Source organism: Trichinella spiralis, assembly GCF_000181795.1.
Source record: "Trichinella spiralis strain ISS 195 chromosome Unknown Scfld4, whole genome shotgun sequence".
Classification (NCBI taxonomy): Eukaryota; Metazoa; Nematoda; class Enoplea; order Trichinellida; family Trichinellidae; genus Trichinella; species Trichinella spiralis.
Window position 1 is genome coordinate 5,975,645 of NW_003526943.1, and position 17,688 is coordinate 5,993,332.

A 17,688-nucleotide genomic window follows, 5' to 3' on the forward strand; every position below is an offset into this window, starting at 1 on the left:
TTTTTGCGTAATGATAATAAATGTAGAGAGACAACTTTTAATAAATACTAATATTAAACTGTTGAACACTTTACATTTTCATTTAGATAATTATTACTTTATTAAAATAACTTAATTTAATTACATTAATTCTGTAAATAATACTGACGCAATGAAGAAAACAGAAACGAAAGTTATTTACTTATGATGATATGTGATACTTATGGATTAAAGCAAAATAGTATGTCATGTACTTCATTCTGTAAAAATGATAAAGATTATTGTATATTTATAAAAACAGTATTTTCAGTACGTTTTTTGAGATATGTAGCAAACGCTTAATATTTCTAAAATAAATATTTCCTACTTTAGAAAAACAATAATATTTTAAAGTGTTAAAAATTTATATACTAATGACAAATACATCTTGCTTGTACAAATTAAGTTATTTTTCCTCTTAAATAAATTATGTTTTATCAGTAATTATTTTACTTCAACAGAAAAAATGCATTTATAATTTAAGAAATTTTAATACAGTAATTATAGGTTACAGTATTTAAATATGAAGGCACATGTTTTTCTGTAGTTGGAATCTGTTTTGTTTTCATTTTTCGGCATCACCATGGCTTCCTTAATAATAGATGATGCGGAAACTTTTGATAGCAACGATGTGAAAAGTTTGTGTAGAAACTTTTACAATTTCTTAATAGAGTAAGTAATAAGCAGACAGTTTTCAAATTTCTATTCAATGCTTTTATTTTAAGTTTCAAACAAAATAACGTTTACATTTATCATGAACATTTAAAAAATCTTCTTGATTTGGAGAAAAATACACTGTTTATTGATTTCAACCATTTACAATCACACTGCCCGGTAACGGCTAATGCTTTCGTCACCCGTTATTATTGGTAAGCTTCTTTGTATTTGATTGAAACTTTTTGTTATCTGCATTCAAATTCGTAGTTTATTCCATTACATTTTGCTTTGCTTTTAAACTGAACGCAGCATTTCAAGGCATTTCAAATGGAAATGATAATTTCCTTTTTTAAGAATTTGTGCTATTTTTGGCGCTAAAATAAGGATTAAATATTGTTATTTATAATTTATGCCTCTTAGAATGTTGAAAATTAAACTTCATATGTTAATTTCATTTAATTTAATGACCATCATAAGCTTTAAACAGTTTTCTTATTTTGATATATTGTTAACATTCATAGAATTTTTGATGGCAAGCATAGGCGTATGTGATCTTTTAGTTCGATTTTCATTTCTTGAAATTATAAATTATAGAATTTCTGTTTCATATTACGGAGTGAAGTGTTTTTTTTTTTCAAGATAGGGTACTACAGTGTAAATGATATTCAAGTAGGGTTTTCTAATCTTAGCCGTATCATATAGTATAATTTATAAAATACTGACATTTGTTATATTTAAACAGTTTTAACTTTACCAGATATTACCAGACGTATTTAAGCTTTTTTTGAGTAAATTGTTATTTTTGCCTGACTTTTCTATTTTCAGGTTGCATGATCGTTTGAGTGGTGTAATATCTGATGCAATTCGAGAACTGTATCCAGAAGAAGATCACAGTGATTTAAAACTTCGGCGATTTCACGTTGCCGTTGATAATTTTGAAATGAGAAAAAGGTGATTGATAGACTTTTGGTTGTTTGAATTGTCTAATTTTTGAATTTCAGCCTGCGTCAACTGACCATGCAACATATAGGGGTTTTGACTCGCATAAGCGGCCAGGTAGTTCGAACATATCCAGTGCATCCGGAATTGTGCACCGGTACTTTCACGTGCGAGCAGTGTGAGACAGTAGTTGAAAATGTTGAACAGCATTTCAAATATACTCTGCCGGTTCGCTGTTCAAATGATGTCTGTCAGAATCGCAAACGCTTTAAGCTCGACGTTGTCCGTTCTCATTTTTACGATTATCAGAAAGTGCGCATCCAGGAGATGCAGCATGAATTGCCCAGAGGCAGCGTTCCAAGGAGTATGGATGTGATCGTTCGTGGTGAATGTGTTGAACGTTGTCAACCAGGTGATAGATTTGACTTTGTTGGTACCCTGATCGTGGTGCCTGACGTGAGTCAGTTATCTTTGCCTGGAAATAAAGGGCTAGTAAGGGCCGCTCGCGGCAAGGCAAGGGAAGGCTATTCTGTTGAAGGCATTCGTGGCTTGAAGGCTCTCGGAGTTCGGGATCTTAATTATCGAGTAGCTTTTCTGGCTTGCAATTTAATTCCGCTTGACTTTCATCTTGGCGGCCGCCGTTGGTATGAAGACGAGCTCACGCCAGAATTTGCTCGAAAACATATGACTGATGCCGAGTTCAAAAAAATTTGTGAAATGCGTTCCAATAAGAATTTATACACTGATCTTATAAACAGTTTATTTCCAAGTGTATATGGTGAGAGAATTTTCCTTTTTTTCTAATCATTATATTTATAAAGAAGTGCTTTAGGCAATGATGAAATTAAACGTGGAATTTTGCTAATGTTATTTGGTGGGGTACCCAAACGCACTGTAGAAGGTACAACATTGAGGGGTGATATTAATATTTGCATTGTTGGCGATCCAAGTACAGCGAAAAGTCAATTTCTCAAGTAATCATACAATTAAATTCTGTTAAATATATGTGAAATTTAATTATTTATATGCATTTTATAGGCAAGTTGGGGAATTCTGCCCAAGAGCAGTTTACACCACTGGCAGGTCAAGCAGTGCTGCAGGCTTAACAGCAGCTGTGATTCGCGACGAAGAGTCATTCGAATTTGTCATTGAAGCAGGCGCATTAATCCTCGCAGACAATGTATATCTTTAATTTTTAATTTTTGAAAAATTTTGTCATTGCTTTATTTTTTAGGGGATCTGTTGCATTGATGAATTTGACAGAATGGAAACGAAAGATCAAGTGGCAATACATGAAGCCATGGAACAACAAACTATATCTATTACAAAAGCCGGCGTCAAGGTATTATCAGAATTTCTTGTGAAAATTGAATGAAATATTATGATAAATATTTGTTAGGCAACTTTGAACGCGAGAACATCAATCTTGGCAGCGGCTAATCCAGTGGGAGGTGCATATGATAGGACGAAATCGTTGCGTCAGAATGTGAATTTGTCTGCTCCAATTTTATCTCGTTTTGATTTATTTTTTGTCATTGTCGACGAATGCAACGAAGTATAATTCTTTGCTGTTATTGTTGTCTGCAGTTCAGCTTATTTTAACTTTATATTTATAGTTAGTCGATTATTCAATAGGAAAGCAAATTTTATCTTTGCACATGAAAAAATTTGACGAAATGAAAAGAGTATATTCCGTAGAAGATATACAGCGGTATCTGATGTTTACACGATTGTGGAATCCGAGGGTAAATTTAATTGTTGGTCAAAAGATGAAAGCAAATTTTAAGATTTTTAAAGAATTTTTTAAATGATTTTGCATTTTCAATATTTGCGTTAGTTGTCCGAAGCAGCATCAGAATGTTTAGTCCAAAACTATAAGCGTCTTCGTATCCGTGACTCTGCCACGCCTACTTCAGCTTGGTCATCGCTCCGAATAACCGTTCGGCAATTGGAATCAATGATACGACTTTCTGAAGCGGTTGCCAGAATGTATTGCTGTGACACGGTAATTGTTTTCAATCTTTGTTATTGGATAATAAAAAAATGTGGCAATATCTTTTGTTTTTGTTACATAGAATCAATAATAAATTGTGCTTTGTTTTTATTGTAATTTTATTTTTGTAAAACTTTTTTATAGATAAACAAATATTTTGACTTCAGGTTAATATTTGTATTATTATTCATTTTTATTATTTAAAATGAAAACTATGCATTTTCAAGGTGCACAAAAATTGATTTTTAAGCATTATCTGAGGTCTGTTGTTCGCTATATGTATATGTTGTATATATATATATTTGTTTAATGTTTAATATGCGTAAATATTTTAATGGAGAAAACAATATATATTGAACTGTAATTTGTTTGATGATGATATTTATTTAGTAGTCATCTGATGGTTAATTTTTCTGGTTTTTTCATAAAAACAGAAAACAATTTTGATTTTGAATATTTTGCATGATCAGATGTTTTATATCTTACGTAACATATAGTGTATAAAAGTGGAGAAAAATATGTAGTGATGTGTTTTTGTGGAGTTGTTAATTTGAAATTTAAATATGAATGAATAATAATAGGTGGAAGTGAAACATGTGGAAGAAGCAGTTCGTTTGTTGAATAAGTCAATTGTTCGTGTAGAACAACCAGATGTGGATTTGAATGAGGCGGATTTGGCGGCTGATGAGGAACCTATGGAAATTCAAGAAAAACCAACACCTTCTGGTGAGGAATTACTTTTTAATCGATTAATTGCTGAGTTCAATGTATTTATTGCGTTTGAGCTTGTTTTTTTCTTGTAGATGAAGATGCAGAACAGCAAATTCCATCTGATGAACAGAGTAGTCAGAAATTGACGATGTCTTTTGAAGATTACAGAAGAATATCCAGTCTATTAGTGATGCACTTACGTTCAGAAGAAGAGAAACAAGAAAGTAATTAATTATAAATATTATGTATGTATTATTGCTAATATGTTCGTTCGGTTGTTTGTTTGCAGGTTCTGGTGTGGAAATTGGTATGCGACTGACTGATTTAATTGCCTGGTATTTAACAGAAACTTGTAATGATATTGATTCTGAAGAAGAACTGCTTGAAACTAAGTCACTCGTTGAGAAAATTGTTCATCGTCTTATACATCACGTAGGAACATTTTTCATCGTATAGAACATATTTTTCAGATATTCTACAGCAACTGTTTTTAGGATAATGTTCTCCTAATGTTGACAGATGATTCTGCCTCTACTGAAGAGGATGAAAATGATCCGATCATTGTTGTGCACCCGAATTTTGCTTTTGAAAATGATTAATTTTTTTCGACTCCTACTTAACAATTTTTAATTTGAATTATTACACTGATAATTTTTAATGTAGCGGTGATCATGTATGCGTGTGCAAATTAAGTGCATCAAAAATGGTCATTTGGTATTTTGCAGTATTTTTATTTTTCTTTTTAATGCATAAATTTTTATTTACACAACTAGGATGTCCTCTTTTTCAGATTTTATGATGAGCAGTTGCAGGAATAATAGCATTTTTACTTGTGTAATAAAGCATTGTGGATCATCATGCTGACTTTGCAATGATTTCAGCATGAAGGTATTTCATAATTCCATAATATTGTTACACTTTATAAAATTTGTGATTTAATGAAATGCAAAATAATGATTCTAAAAATATCGAAAAAATCTTAATTCTAGTTGTGAGCATTCAAAAATGTAAGCAGTATTTATGAGAATACTAATAATGCAGGTTTGTTTAGATTCATCAGATTTGTTGTCAACGTATTGTTAAATTTTATGCTAAATTTTAAAAACGAAAATTTTCGTTAATTATACTTGAGTAAGTCTATTTACTTGTTTAGTCAGGCATTTAATTAGAAACTTAGTATTAAATTATATTAAGGAAATAAATTACTGACCTATGAAATAAGATAGCAACAACAAATAAATGTCTGAAACAATTTGGAAAACATTAGCATGATTAACTATAACATGGCAATATTTAAATTTTGGTTAAATGGTTAAGGGTTAAATTTTTTTGATTGCGCATATGATTAAAATCTTTGTTGTTTTCATGCTCAAATTAGAACATAACCCCACATTAACTATTTGTACTTGAATGCTTTGTACTGTATTTGATTTTAAATATTTGCAGAAAATTTTCGTTTGATCAAGAACAGCCGGTTTGTGTTTTAGTGTAAAATGGAAGAACACTCTGAAGTATTTAAGCTTTTTAATTTTCATTTCTTTTTTTATTATTAAACTATTACCTTGCTGTAATTAATTTTAAAATTTTAGAAATGTTATTTTTGTAACTGCTTATTATTTATTATTTTAGGAATCTTCGACTGAAGAATCGCCTATCTTCGATAATTTACGGAATGAAACGATCAGATTTCCAGAATACATGTCAATTGAAAAGTACTTGGTGTTGTATTTCTTTTTATTTTAAGTTTATTGTTTTCATTGTAATAAACGATGCTACCAAGCAATTTTAATAATGAGAATAATTTAATTGACACCCTCGATCGCTTCAAGGAAAGTTTTATCTTTTGCGGATCGTTTGGCTTCTTTTGGCGAAAGCAATTCCGTTTTGATTTTGGGACCTAGTGGCTGTGGCAAATCTTCGGTAAGTATTATTTTTGCAGTACGCAGTAAATTGCATTATATTTAGACTGACTTTCTCTATTGCAGTTTGTTCTTAACAGACAGTCAGTGATTAACTAACACGTAGCTTGTAATGATGTCACTTTTTAGGTTGTAAGTAAGGTTATCGACCATGTAAACCGAGATTTATCCAAATCTAAATACAAAGTAGTCTGCATTCAGATAAGTGGTTAGTTTTATTTTGATAAGTAGAATTTTCATTGAATTTGTGATTGTGATAATAAACTGTGAAAATTCAGGATTGCTTATATCGAGTGTTTCTTCTTCTCTAAAAAGCATTATTCAACAGTTGAAGAAAAAGGTTAATGATGGATTGACGGAGGTGAGTTTTAATAATTGAGTGATGAAAAACAATTTTTATTTAACTGGAGGAATATTAACTATAATATTTTTGTGGTTTAGATTTCTGCTGCTGAAGACGTGCAAAGTTTGATAAACACATTGATCAAATGTATATGGCGTGCGTGTATTATTCGACTGCTTTACGAGATGATACGAATTTATTTCAGATCAGGATAGAAATCACATTGCTCTGTTAATTGTAATGGATTACTTTGAAAAATTTACATCTCAGGCAAATCACAAGCTTCTTTACAGCCTTCTCGATGTCACTCAGCATACTGTTATGCCTCTGTTACTTTTCGGCTTGTCGCAGAGAATGGTAACTTTTTAATTGCAGTTTCAGAAATTTTTTAGCTGAAGTTTCATTTTACTGAAATATTTTGATAAGTAGATTTTTTGCATTATTTCAATATCACAGCGTGTTTTTTTTGATAATTTCTAGAATAAAAAATTGCGTTTTATTAAGCCAATATGGTAAATTTAGGATGTTATGGACTTTTTGGAAAAGCGTGTCCGGTCACGATTGTCGCAAATTCAGTTTACACCATTTGCGTCGATCACATTTGACCAGTATTATGAAGCGGTGAAGTCTTTTCTGTGGATTCAAAATCCAGAAAACGTGGACAAGAAGACGTTAGCTAAATGGAGAAAATCTGTAGAAGTAATGAACAATTTATTGTATTACAATTTCAGATTTATTTCATAATGACTGTAATTTATTATTATTTCACAGTATTGTTGGACAGTGTGTTTTTATTAAATATTTAAATTAGAAAAGAAAACATTATGTAGTTTTTTTAATAATACTACAGATATGAAATTTAGCATTTTTTGGCTAAAGATGAAGTTCGAAAAATTTTCAAGAAGCAGTTTGAAATCAACAATACAGTTGGTGATTTGAAACTGTTGTTGGTATTCTAATTCTTGATTTGTAAAGTTGATTTTCTTTGACAGAATTATTATCTATTTAGCAATTGATTTTATCATCTCTGGACGATTGCTGCAACAACTTGTCGGATGCTTTGACGTCCGCTTGGGATTTAATTTCTGAAAAGCACAATTATACATTGTTGCAAGGTGAAAAGCGATGCATTCATATTATTTAATTTTATTCAAAGAAAAGTACTATTGCAGGATTATCAGTGTTAGAGATGGTAATTTTGATGGGCACTGCAATACTTGAAGAAATCAACACCAACGAAGATCCTGTGAATTTTGAAATTGTTTGCAGGCGTGAGTTGAGTAACTTATTGACGAAAGAAAAATGCAAATGAAAATACCAGACATTTATTACTGCTTAGGGGTTAGACTTTTTCTGAACAAACACTGTCAAACTATTCCACGAGACAGGAGCTACATATGGAAGGTTTTTATTATTTGTTCAATTGTTTAAATCGTGAATGTGATAATTGGAATTTGTATTCAGGCTTTCCAACGGTTGTTGGAAAGAAAAATCATCGTCATAACAGAATCAACAATTAGCAAAGGTAACAAGCCAGTTCAGTTTCAAAGTATCCGACTTCAGGTGGAACCAAACGATGTAAGAAAATTAATCAAAGAAAGTTCCGTTCCAACTGCACTTAAACATTGGGCACAATGTAGTGATTTTTGACTATTTATATGACTGCTCAGTAATTGCTTGTTATCATCTCAATTTATTAAATATGCAGTTTCATGTAATTCCCATCTATGTTTTGAGTCGAATTGTTGTGTATATTGAATATTGAAATTAAACGAGAATATTTTGTTTGATTGGTTGGATTTATTTAATATTGAGAGCGGCGAATCAAAATTCTCATCTTGTTAAGCAAATTCTTTATGATAAATAATTTCATCTTCACGAATACTTCAAGATATAGCTCCGCCTCAGGTTAAACTTTTTACAAAATACAGTTGAAATAGAATTGAACATGCCCTGATTTGATTTTGCCTACATCTCATATCTCATTAGTCATATCTTTACAGCTGTGTAAGAAATTTTGAAATGATATTTTTTTTGGTTAAAAATGATTTATTATTAAAAATCAAAAATCTGTATGCATAGTCACTGCAAAATTCTGTGAAATATGTAATAGGCAGAATTTCTTGGACAACCAACCAAGACGAGTATATTGAGTCTAATCAGGGTCTACTCCCCGAGTTTACTTCAAAGGCACGCCGCTCGACATTTCATTGGCCTTAAATTTCATTGGTTTTCATGCCATCTAAATTTCATTAGTTGTTGTTGCGATAAGTTTTATTCGTTGTCGCAAACCTAAATTTTTACTGGTTGTCATTGTAATGCGTTGCATTGTTTTTTTCAGCAATTTTGTTTGTAGAGTTTTCATGCAAATATTTTATTTATAAAAGTGCAACAGTCTTCAGTGGTAAAATAATTTGAACAAAAAATATAAGTAAAAGTCGTAAAATCATTTTTGATGAATTTTTCACTGTGAGATTCCATAATTGAAAAAGATCATTCATTACCCATTTGCTACCTAAAACGAATAGAAATCGATAAGTGAAAAATTTGAATAATTTCTTCAAATTCGCTTTCCAGTTTTTGATATTTTACAGAGTAATTATGCAAAACCATTTTTTACAGCACTGCTTTATGTCAGATTCATCTACTGTTTTATGCATGATTGTAAATTAGTCAAGCTGTATGACATTAAAAAATTGAACAATTCAAAATAAATGTAAAATATTAACTTATTATTAAGCATTATAGAAAGTAAAATTTAAGTAAGCAAAGCTGTACAGAAATTTATGATGACTTACTTGTGGTTCATGTGCCATTTTACGTGTGCTTTGGAATGAGAGTGTCATTGAACTCAGGCTGCAAGCTAAGTTCTGGTAATAATAAAAAGTTTAAAATTTATATCACAACCTTTCTTTTATAAAGTACATGATATCTTTATAAAAAATAATTATATTTAAGCATCTTTCATTGAATTAAACAAATAATGAATTTTATATCTGAATTATTCATACATATCAATATACATTTATTCATATATTAATAAATATATTTTACCATATTCTGTAAAATTAAACAACGGCGGCAAAGGGTAATTAGAAGGTAATTTAAAATTTGGTTGACGCAGTTCGTCAAAAACATGATGGGCACATGCTGCTAAAGGTTTGATTCTGTCATTTGGTGAATATTTCAAAAGTCGACAGATCAAATTTATTATATTATCTGGCGTATTTGGTGGGAGCAACTGAAACAAATAATTAAAATGTATAAATCGGAACTAATTCCAAGAGCAATAAGGCATATTACCTGGCGCAACGTGGTAAGCCTTCGAACTCTGTAATCGTTTAGATTTACAAACACCTTCATGTTCATTATGTCGTTAGAAGTTGGGTAATCAAGAATCTGGAAAATTTTTATCATCTGATCTCTCGAACTTCTGCCCAAGAAAATAGGATGCCCTAAGAGCAATTCACAAAGAATACATCCCACAGACCACAGATCTTGAAGCATGAAACATTAATTAAAGTTTTCTTTACTAAGAACGACAGCTTTTACCAACTGATGGTGTATAGGACGTTGCACCTAAACACAGTTCTGGGGCACGATAGTGGCGTGAACATATGTAAGAAATGCTTCTTTCATTTGGTTCCAGTACCTTCGCACTTCCCCAGTCGCATATTTTTAAAACGGCCGTATTTCCATTAACCAACGCATTTTCTGGTTTCAAATCTCGGTGAGCAATGTTAAAAGAATGTACATAAGCCAAAGCTCTGAGTATTTGGTAAGTAAACAGCTATTAGTAAACATCTATTCAGATTTTTTCTATGATTGAAAATTCTTTATAAAGATATTACTTTTACATACGACATGTGGAGCGGTTGACGTGTTTTTTCATGTCTTTTTATAAGCTTATATAGATCATCAGAAAAACATTCCATGACTAAGTTCAAATAAAGTATACCCTAGCAAGAATAAAAGTATATTAAATTTTCTTAGCATAATTCAGTATTGCCAAATAAAATACACATATAAAACCCTGCGTTCATTTAAATAACAATGCATTTTGCATTGTTATTTAAATAAATTATTTTAGAATTTTAATAATAATTACAAGGTTTATCAAATTTCACCACTCGGTACTGGTGTAAATCAGTATTTGAGTAATGAATTATTTTACAAAGCACATTATCGAGCATTAAAATCAACATGCAAAATGCAAAAGAGATTCAAATAAAGGGAAAATACATAAAAAATAGCTGAAAACACAGTATAAATTATATGCATATCAGAAAATTCAATTACATTTAATTTTTTAAGAAACAGAAATTTTAGATGTAAAAAATAATCCGACGAAGGCAAGAAAACAATTCAGCAATTCAAATATTCAACATAAAACAGCTGATTTAAAAATAAACATTATTTTATATAGATTATAATCTGTTAATAAAACTGACAGGATGTCGCCATTTTAAATAGCAAATTCCAATTGATTTTTAAAGTTCACATACAAAGAAAATAAGAAAATTATAAACAAACAGTTGAGTAACTTAGTGATGGAGAAAGCATGAAAATTATTAAGAATATTTATTTTTCAATATTATACGGCATTGCAAACTTACTGTGCTTGTAGTTTCAAAAAAGAAGTACTTCAGTGTAACAATGTTTTGATGCTTCAGTCTTTTAATAATATCCAATTCTCGATTCTAAAACGATTGAGTTTTTAAATAATTTTTCATCTTAAATATTATCTTATTCTCTATCTGAAACTTATTCTGTGTAAAATCTTAAATTTAAAACCTAAATATGTCAACTTTGCATGATAAAATTACATGATACATACTTTATATGAAGCATCTTGTTTGACTCTTTTTATTGCAACAGTCTCGTTTGTTTCAACAATTAAAGCAGAACATACAGTTCCAAAGGATCCTTTGCCAAGTTTCTCAATGTTGATAAATGTAGCCAAAAACGGCAAATCTTCTCCTTGATTATTCTCAGGAGGTGCCATTACACGAAAAGTAACGCCAGAATGTGGAAACATGATAATAATGTATAATGCCGTTAAGTTTATCTTAAAACAGTATATCTCCGGTACATTTTCATATTCCAAAAGTAAAAATTATTTTTTAAATGCACGCATAATTGGGCAAAAATATATAATGCTAAAAATTAGAAAAGCAGGGCTTACCAAGAAAAGTAAATAATTTGAATGATGCTTGCGAAGGAACTTTCATAGATTGTGAATTATATACAAAGTTGTTAATTCGAATTAATAATAAATAGGCAATTACACATTTGATTTGTATTTTATAAATTTTCAAATGATTTACTTAATTAAAGCGTATACATAATTTCAGTATGTTTTAAATTAATAATTTACTTTTATACAACTCAAAAGAAAAATGCACGCTTGACATTTTCATATCTGGATTGCCTACTTTTTATGCAAATACTAAATCGTAGAAAATTCTCTTACGCTTTATCCTAAGGGAAAAGTCACAAGATAAGTTACAGAAATTTTCTCGTGAATAACAAAATATTTAATATTGAAATTAAGTTCCATTTTTGTTTTTTTGTTTACTTGCTTATCGTACGCTTGTACAAATATGAGCAGTTCATGGTACACCTGCTTTTCACCATTTAGAATTTCTTTGCAGTACTTCTTTCCTGAATGCTTACATGCATATGGCATAAATACAAATGAATCACTGTTGATTGTGCCCTCTCTTTTGAAATGGGCTATCATCTGTTTCAGCTTATGCGGTAGCTATCTCTATGACTAACTGTATAAGCGTTTGCTAGATCACATTCAAATCCGCATTTCATACGTCATGTTTTGTAAACTTGATTGTACTAATCATTTCTATATATGTCTCATTTGACATTCTCCATCATGATGCAGCCATTAGATCAAATGTGCTAGTTTGATATAATTATTACAATGGATTTAATTGTATTCAAACAATATTGCTTTTATTACGTTCTTCATTGAATTTCACAGATGTATAAATGTAATTAATTGACATGCATCAAATTATTAATAGCAATGTTGGTTTTCTCTATAACACATTTGAAATTGATTGATTGATTGATTGATCACGGATTACATACAAAAAATTTATTTAATATACTCAATTTTAATTTTATAACTACCATTTTTAGTTATTTATTTGATCATTTAAAAATCGTTCACTTAAAATTTGTATGATAACTATATCCATCACTGGAAATTTTATTTTATAGGTAACAATATATAACAGACATAAACCAGACAACAGCAAACAGAAGAGAATATTTTTATAAGGAGCATATTCACTGATATTCTTACATCAGCAGAAACAAAAATTACAGATGGAAGTCATAAATAATAATATTTTGTCATCGTAAAAGTAAAATTTTGCATAAATGATTATTAAAATTTTTTACTACAGCACTTTTCAGTTTGAATCTACTTTTACATAAAAAATAAATAATAACTTAGTGAACAAGCACATTAAACAACAATTTAAATTCATACGAACTTGATTTTTATTAATTTAAAAAGAAAGATAAAATAAAATGCTGATATCTTTTTATGACTGCAACCGTAACACATCAAAGGAAAGGATAATGGTAAACTACAGTAATTTTTTATGATGTAACAATGCATATTTTTCAAGACGCTATTTGGAATATCATTACTGAACTTTATTTTACGGTAATATTTGTACAATATTCGTTTGGCACAAACGAGACATTTCATTAAAATAAATTGGATCCAAACTTATATAATTACAAATCTGATTAATACAATTAGGTATGATTTATTTGAAAAATTTTTCTGTTTGCGAAAACGTAAAAAATTTTCATGCATCATTACGTTTGTATTGTAAAATTCGTCAGAAATGAAAAATTAATACAGTCAGTAAATATGAATGTAAATAAATATAAATAAGGAAGTGCAAATTAGTTTTTAGAGAAATACGACTCCAAGAGCAAATTTTGAGGAAATGTACAACTTCTTACATTACAGATTCTTTTGTCATAAATGTTAATGCTAATTTCTGATAGATAAAAGTGTTGCTTGCTAAATGACAATTACTAAATGAAATTTAATGACTTATTGAAATAACTTTATTTTGAACGAAATCATTTATTATAAAAAGTTTATTTTTATTTTTTATTTTTGTGATGCAGCTTACTGTTAGCAAATACAATTGTTTTTAAATGTCGATTATTGTATTGTCAAATAATTAATTAAGTGATAATTGCTGAAAATAAGATTTGAGTAAATAATATTGAAGAAAGACGTTTTCAACGCAGTAGGTGTTGATGGTGAAAGAAAACAATAATTTCCATTCGTGAATGGAAAAGCATCTCTCTTTCAGTGATGCATAATTTTATTTTAATATTTATATTTAAAGAATTTGAGAACCCCTCTAATGGAAGGTGTTACATTGTGAACACTGATCAATGGAAGCTGCATATAATTTCATTTATAATAAACATATGCTTTAGTATTTTTTTATTCTTTAGCATGAGTATATATTATGAAACAACATATTTTTTAGACATTTAAACATCTGTATAAACATTAGAAAAAAACAAGCGTATTTATTTATTGAAAAAGAATTTTTAATTTGTAAACTGAATCCAATTTTGTAAATTGATCAGTTTTTGAAAACAAGAAAAATTGAAATCCATGCAAGCCAGCTGTGCAATAGTAAATAATTCTTCATTAAATATAAAATTTTGAATTCTTTCTGAAGCAAATATGTTGTTGAACATATTACTCAAACTGTTTTCTATGTATCAAAATGAATTTATACAGCCAATGTAAACTGACTTTCCGAAAGTATAAATATTTTGCTCCAGATTCCACTAAGTCATTTTAAATAATTATTTTGTAGCGGACTGTGGTTTAAACTAAAATGCCGTTTACGATGAAGAATCTGCTCAGCTTTGACTCCAACGGAAGCAGAAAAAAAAATTCTGCTTTTCACAGCCACGCTTTAAGCCACAACTGCTCAGGAAGTGCTTTCACACATGTTCACAAGCTGGAGTCCGCACAGTCTACAGAAATATCAAAAAATACTCCATGTACCAGTGAACATATAAATATTGGACATTCTGCTCATGCATCGTCAACTCTGTCAGCATTACCGTTAAATTCTTATACTAACGCAATGGGTATGCTCATTTATTTAATTTACTACCAATAGCAATTGAGCCATTTCATTTTGCAGTACCTTTTTCTCCGGTGTTACATTTCATTCAAAATGATAAGTAATGAGTTTTTAAAAGAATTATTCATTATGTATAAAATAAAAATATTAAATGACTAGGATAAATTTTCATTTATAGCTTCCATTGCAACGACAGTGATTATTTCAATCGTCAAGAGCATGTTTTTAATGCTTTTATCAGGTGAAAATAAAAAAGCCAAAAATTGTCAAAAATACTAAAAAATGTTGATTTTAACTGAAGCTTTCTACGTTGCATATTTTTTGTAGCCTTTTCACCGTCGCATTTGATCACTGGGCAAGCAGTTTCGCCATGCTTGCAATGCAATTCTCTTTGGTCACAGACTCAGTTGTGTGACCAAACTTATGAAATGCCAAAAAATGAAAAAAAGCCTCGAAGAAAGAAGTATTTCATCATTTTTCGTTTAAATGCTACTTTCATAATAAAGAAATTTAGGACAGTTTTCACTGAACATCAGACCAAAGCACTTGAAAAGATATTTAAAGTTAGCCAATATCCTGATACACAAACAAGAATCAAACTCGGACTTGACATCCATCTTCCTGAAGACAGAATTCAGGTATGCAATGTTCAATATACGCAATACATGTTCAATATTCAGTTTTTTTAAAAAGAGATATCCAAAATTTATGCAATTAATAGGAAATTTTATATCATTATTTTCCAAGCCATTATTTTATTATAATTAAAGAACAGTTTATATTTCATATCATTAGTTTATATTCCGTATATGTCATATTATTATAAAAATGTACAATAAAGCACTGTTTTATGCATTTAGATTCATTTTCAATTTATAATTTAAAAAGATTTATTAATTTAGATATGGTTTCAAAATCGAAGAGCAAAAATGCGCAAAATGATGATAAGTGAAGGTGAATATGATTCTAATGGCAATAAAAATGTATAAATTAAATTTATTAATATTATGATTATCATTATGTATATATTTAGTTGCCCAACTGAAATTCTGTAAAGCATAAAAAATTTGCATAGATTTTCAATAAACATTATTGATTATGTCATATTATTCAAAAGTAAATTTCATAAAACTATTTACCAGAGCTTTACTAAATAAATATGTAATATACAAATAGAAATATGCAAAATAAATTTGGGAAAGTGCTTGCTTTTGTTTCTCTATGTAACATTATAGATTGAATGAAGATGTCGTTTTATTGTTGTCATTTCAACTGATGCAGTTAAAAACTTCCTATTAAATACAGCATGAGCAAGCGATTATTACTTAAGCTGACTAAGGAGTAGCTATGAAATATCTATCTGTTTAATATAAAATATGTGCAAAAGCGTTCTTTGTTTGCTCAGTAACGCTAAATTTGATCTAGTAAGTAATACTACTTAATAATAGCTGCCATTGTAAACGCATGATCAGTATCTTCATTTTTGTGTCTTTCCTACCTAATGAAGCAAAATAAAGCGTTTTTTTTTGTTTTTTGCCCGCATAAATTTGGCCACAGTTTTGTGATTGGTTGTTCGCTGATTGGCTGTACATCGTTTGATCAGTAATTCGCTGATGACTTATGCCATTTTATTAGTTACTCTGTTTTGATCAGTAATTGGGAGAGTGACTGGCATTTTTTGATTCGCTACTCAACTTTGATCATTGATTGGATAATTATTTTTATGAAACTTTTCCCAGTTATGAGTGCATTACTTTATATGGACATGATCACGTTTTCCACTTTTAAAACAACGTGTTTTCAACCTTCGGATGGCTATTCATTCTGATGACTAAAGCCGACCTGTCATTTTTGTGGTTCAACTTCACATAAATTGTTCACGCAATTGTTCATAAATAATTATGTAACTTAATGCTTTCTTTTGTTTGATATGCTGTTCCTGAATTAAATTCAGTAATTTAGAAATTAATTGGATCACTGGAAGTTATTTGTTTGATAATTTATGCATGAAGTTGTCTGAATCATTTAATTCAGTTGTATCAGTTCACTCTTATTCAAAGTTCATATTCAGGGAAATGTGATCACTGTCAAATATTTGTTTCTCAAGAACACTGTACTTCTACAAGAAAGTATTGATGTTTACAGTGTAATAATCAGGAATAAATTTGATGCATTATTTTAGCATCCTTTTTTTCGACATGAAATCCAATTTTTCAGACATATTTTTGCATACTTTCTGAGCGTTGTCATCTTTCTTAGATAATAAAAAAATTAGATGCAGCCAGCGTATCAGAGCAGTCTAATTGCAAAATCAATTTATTAATAGACATATTCTATAAAAGGAATCGATAAAGGCTAAAAAATGTCACTAGAATTGCAATAACAATGAAGTGTTACAATTCAATGAGTCAGACAACTCCATGCATAACTTATGAGTCGAATAAATTCCAGTGATCAACTTAATCTTTAGATTGCTAAATTTAATTCAGGAATAGCATGGCAAACAAAAGAATGCATTAAGTTCCATAGATAAGTGAAATTAAAGCCTCAAAATGCTCTTTTTTTATTCGAGTCAAAATTGACCCGGCTTTAGTCATCAGAAGGACAAAAAATCCTTTAGCAATCCAAAGGTCAAAGAAGGCTTTCAAGTGCAGATGGCGTTAAGTAGTCAGTGATGTCATAATTGAAATTATAGCGTTTATTAATTTTCTTTATTTAATACTTTAGTTTCATGCAGTTATTCATGTTTCAGCTATGGCTTTGTAATTTGTAATTTTAGTTTAAATTTGTAAATAAAACTGTTCTCTTGAAGATTATATGTCATTTTAAATTTTAAACAACATTCAAATATGTTTAATAATGCAAGGCCATACATTTTTTATTTAAAAAGAATAGTTAATTTCGAAATACCTGCTATTATAATTTAATTTATTGTTAATAGCTCAT

General features: G+C 29.6%; 5 protein-coding genes across 5 annotated transcripts; 4 read left to right on the forward strand and 1 right to left on the reverse strand.

Annotated features, from left to right (window-relative positions):
- Window positions 1-1,204: 1,204 nt before the first annotated feature.
- Window positions 1,205-4,917, forward strand: Tsp_01489 (zygotic DNA replication licensing factor protein Mcm6-B). Its single transcript, XM_003377239.1, has 16 exons — window positions 1,205-1,219; window positions 1,315-1,349; window positions 1,501-1,626; window positions 1,677-2,312; window positions 2,436-2,588; window positions 2,653-2,794; window positions 2,849-2,956; window positions 3,014-3,169; window positions 3,231-3,359; window positions 3,452-3,619; window positions 3,752-3,774; window positions 3,998-4,010; window positions 4,189-4,333; window positions 4,411-4,542; window positions 4,608-4,750; window positions 4,813-4,917. The coding sequence occupies exons 1-16, from the start codon at window positions 1,205-1,207 to the stop codon at window positions 4,915-4,917; spliced, it is 2,229 nt and encodes a 742-aa protein (XP_003377287.1).
- Window positions 4,918-4,993: 76 nt separating this feature from the next.
- On the forward strand, window positions 4,994-6,795 carry Tsp_01488 (conserved hypothetical protein). The gene is made up of 5 exons (XM_003377240.1): window positions 4,994-5,042; window positions 5,765-5,792; window positions 5,948-6,030; window positions 6,516-6,598; window positions 6,679-6,795. The coding sequence occupies exons 1-5, from the start codon at window positions 4,994-4,996 to the stop codon at window positions 6,793-6,795; spliced, it is 360 nt and encodes a 119-aa protein (XP_003377288.1).
- A 25-nt stretch (window positions 6,796-6,820) lies between these two features.
- On the forward strand, window positions 6,821-8,230 carry Tsp_01487 (putative origin recognition complex subunit 4). Its single transcript, XM_003377241.1, has 6 exons — window positions 6,821-6,937; window positions 7,103-7,279; window positions 7,444-7,530; window positions 7,590-7,695; window positions 7,753-7,826; window positions 8,045-8,230. Exons 1-6 carry the CDS (start codon window positions 6,821-6,823, stop codon window positions 8,228-8,230), a joined length of 747 nt encoding a protein of 248 aa, XP_003377289.1.
- An 850-nt stretch (window positions 8,231-9,080) lies between these two features.
- Window positions 9,081-12,269, reverse strand: Tsp_01486 (glycogen synthase kinase-3 beta). The gene is made up of 9 exons (XM_003377242.1): window positions 12,159-12,269; window positions 11,418-11,648; window positions 11,197-11,280; window positions 10,432-10,539; window positions 10,133-10,370; window positions 9,884-10,077; window positions 9,717-9,821; window positions 9,379-9,450; window positions 9,081-9,095 (listed from the first exon to the last, which is right to left on the reverse strand). The coding sequence occupies exons 1-9, from the start codon at window positions 12,267-12,269 to the stop codon at window positions 9,081-9,083; spliced, it is 1,158 nt and encodes a 385-aa protein (XP_003377290.1).
- Window positions 12,270-14,487: 2,218 nt separating this feature from the next.
- Window positions 14,488-16,924, forward strand: Tsp_01485 (visual system homeobox 1). The gene is made up of 3 exons (XM_003377243.1): window positions 14,488-14,746; window positions 15,070-15,380; window positions 16,814-16,924. The coding sequence occupies exons 1-3, from the start codon at window positions 14,488-14,490 to the stop codon at window positions 16,922-16,924; spliced, it is 681 nt and encodes a 226-aa protein (XP_003377291.1).
- Window positions 16,925-17,688: the final 764 nt, after the last annotated feature.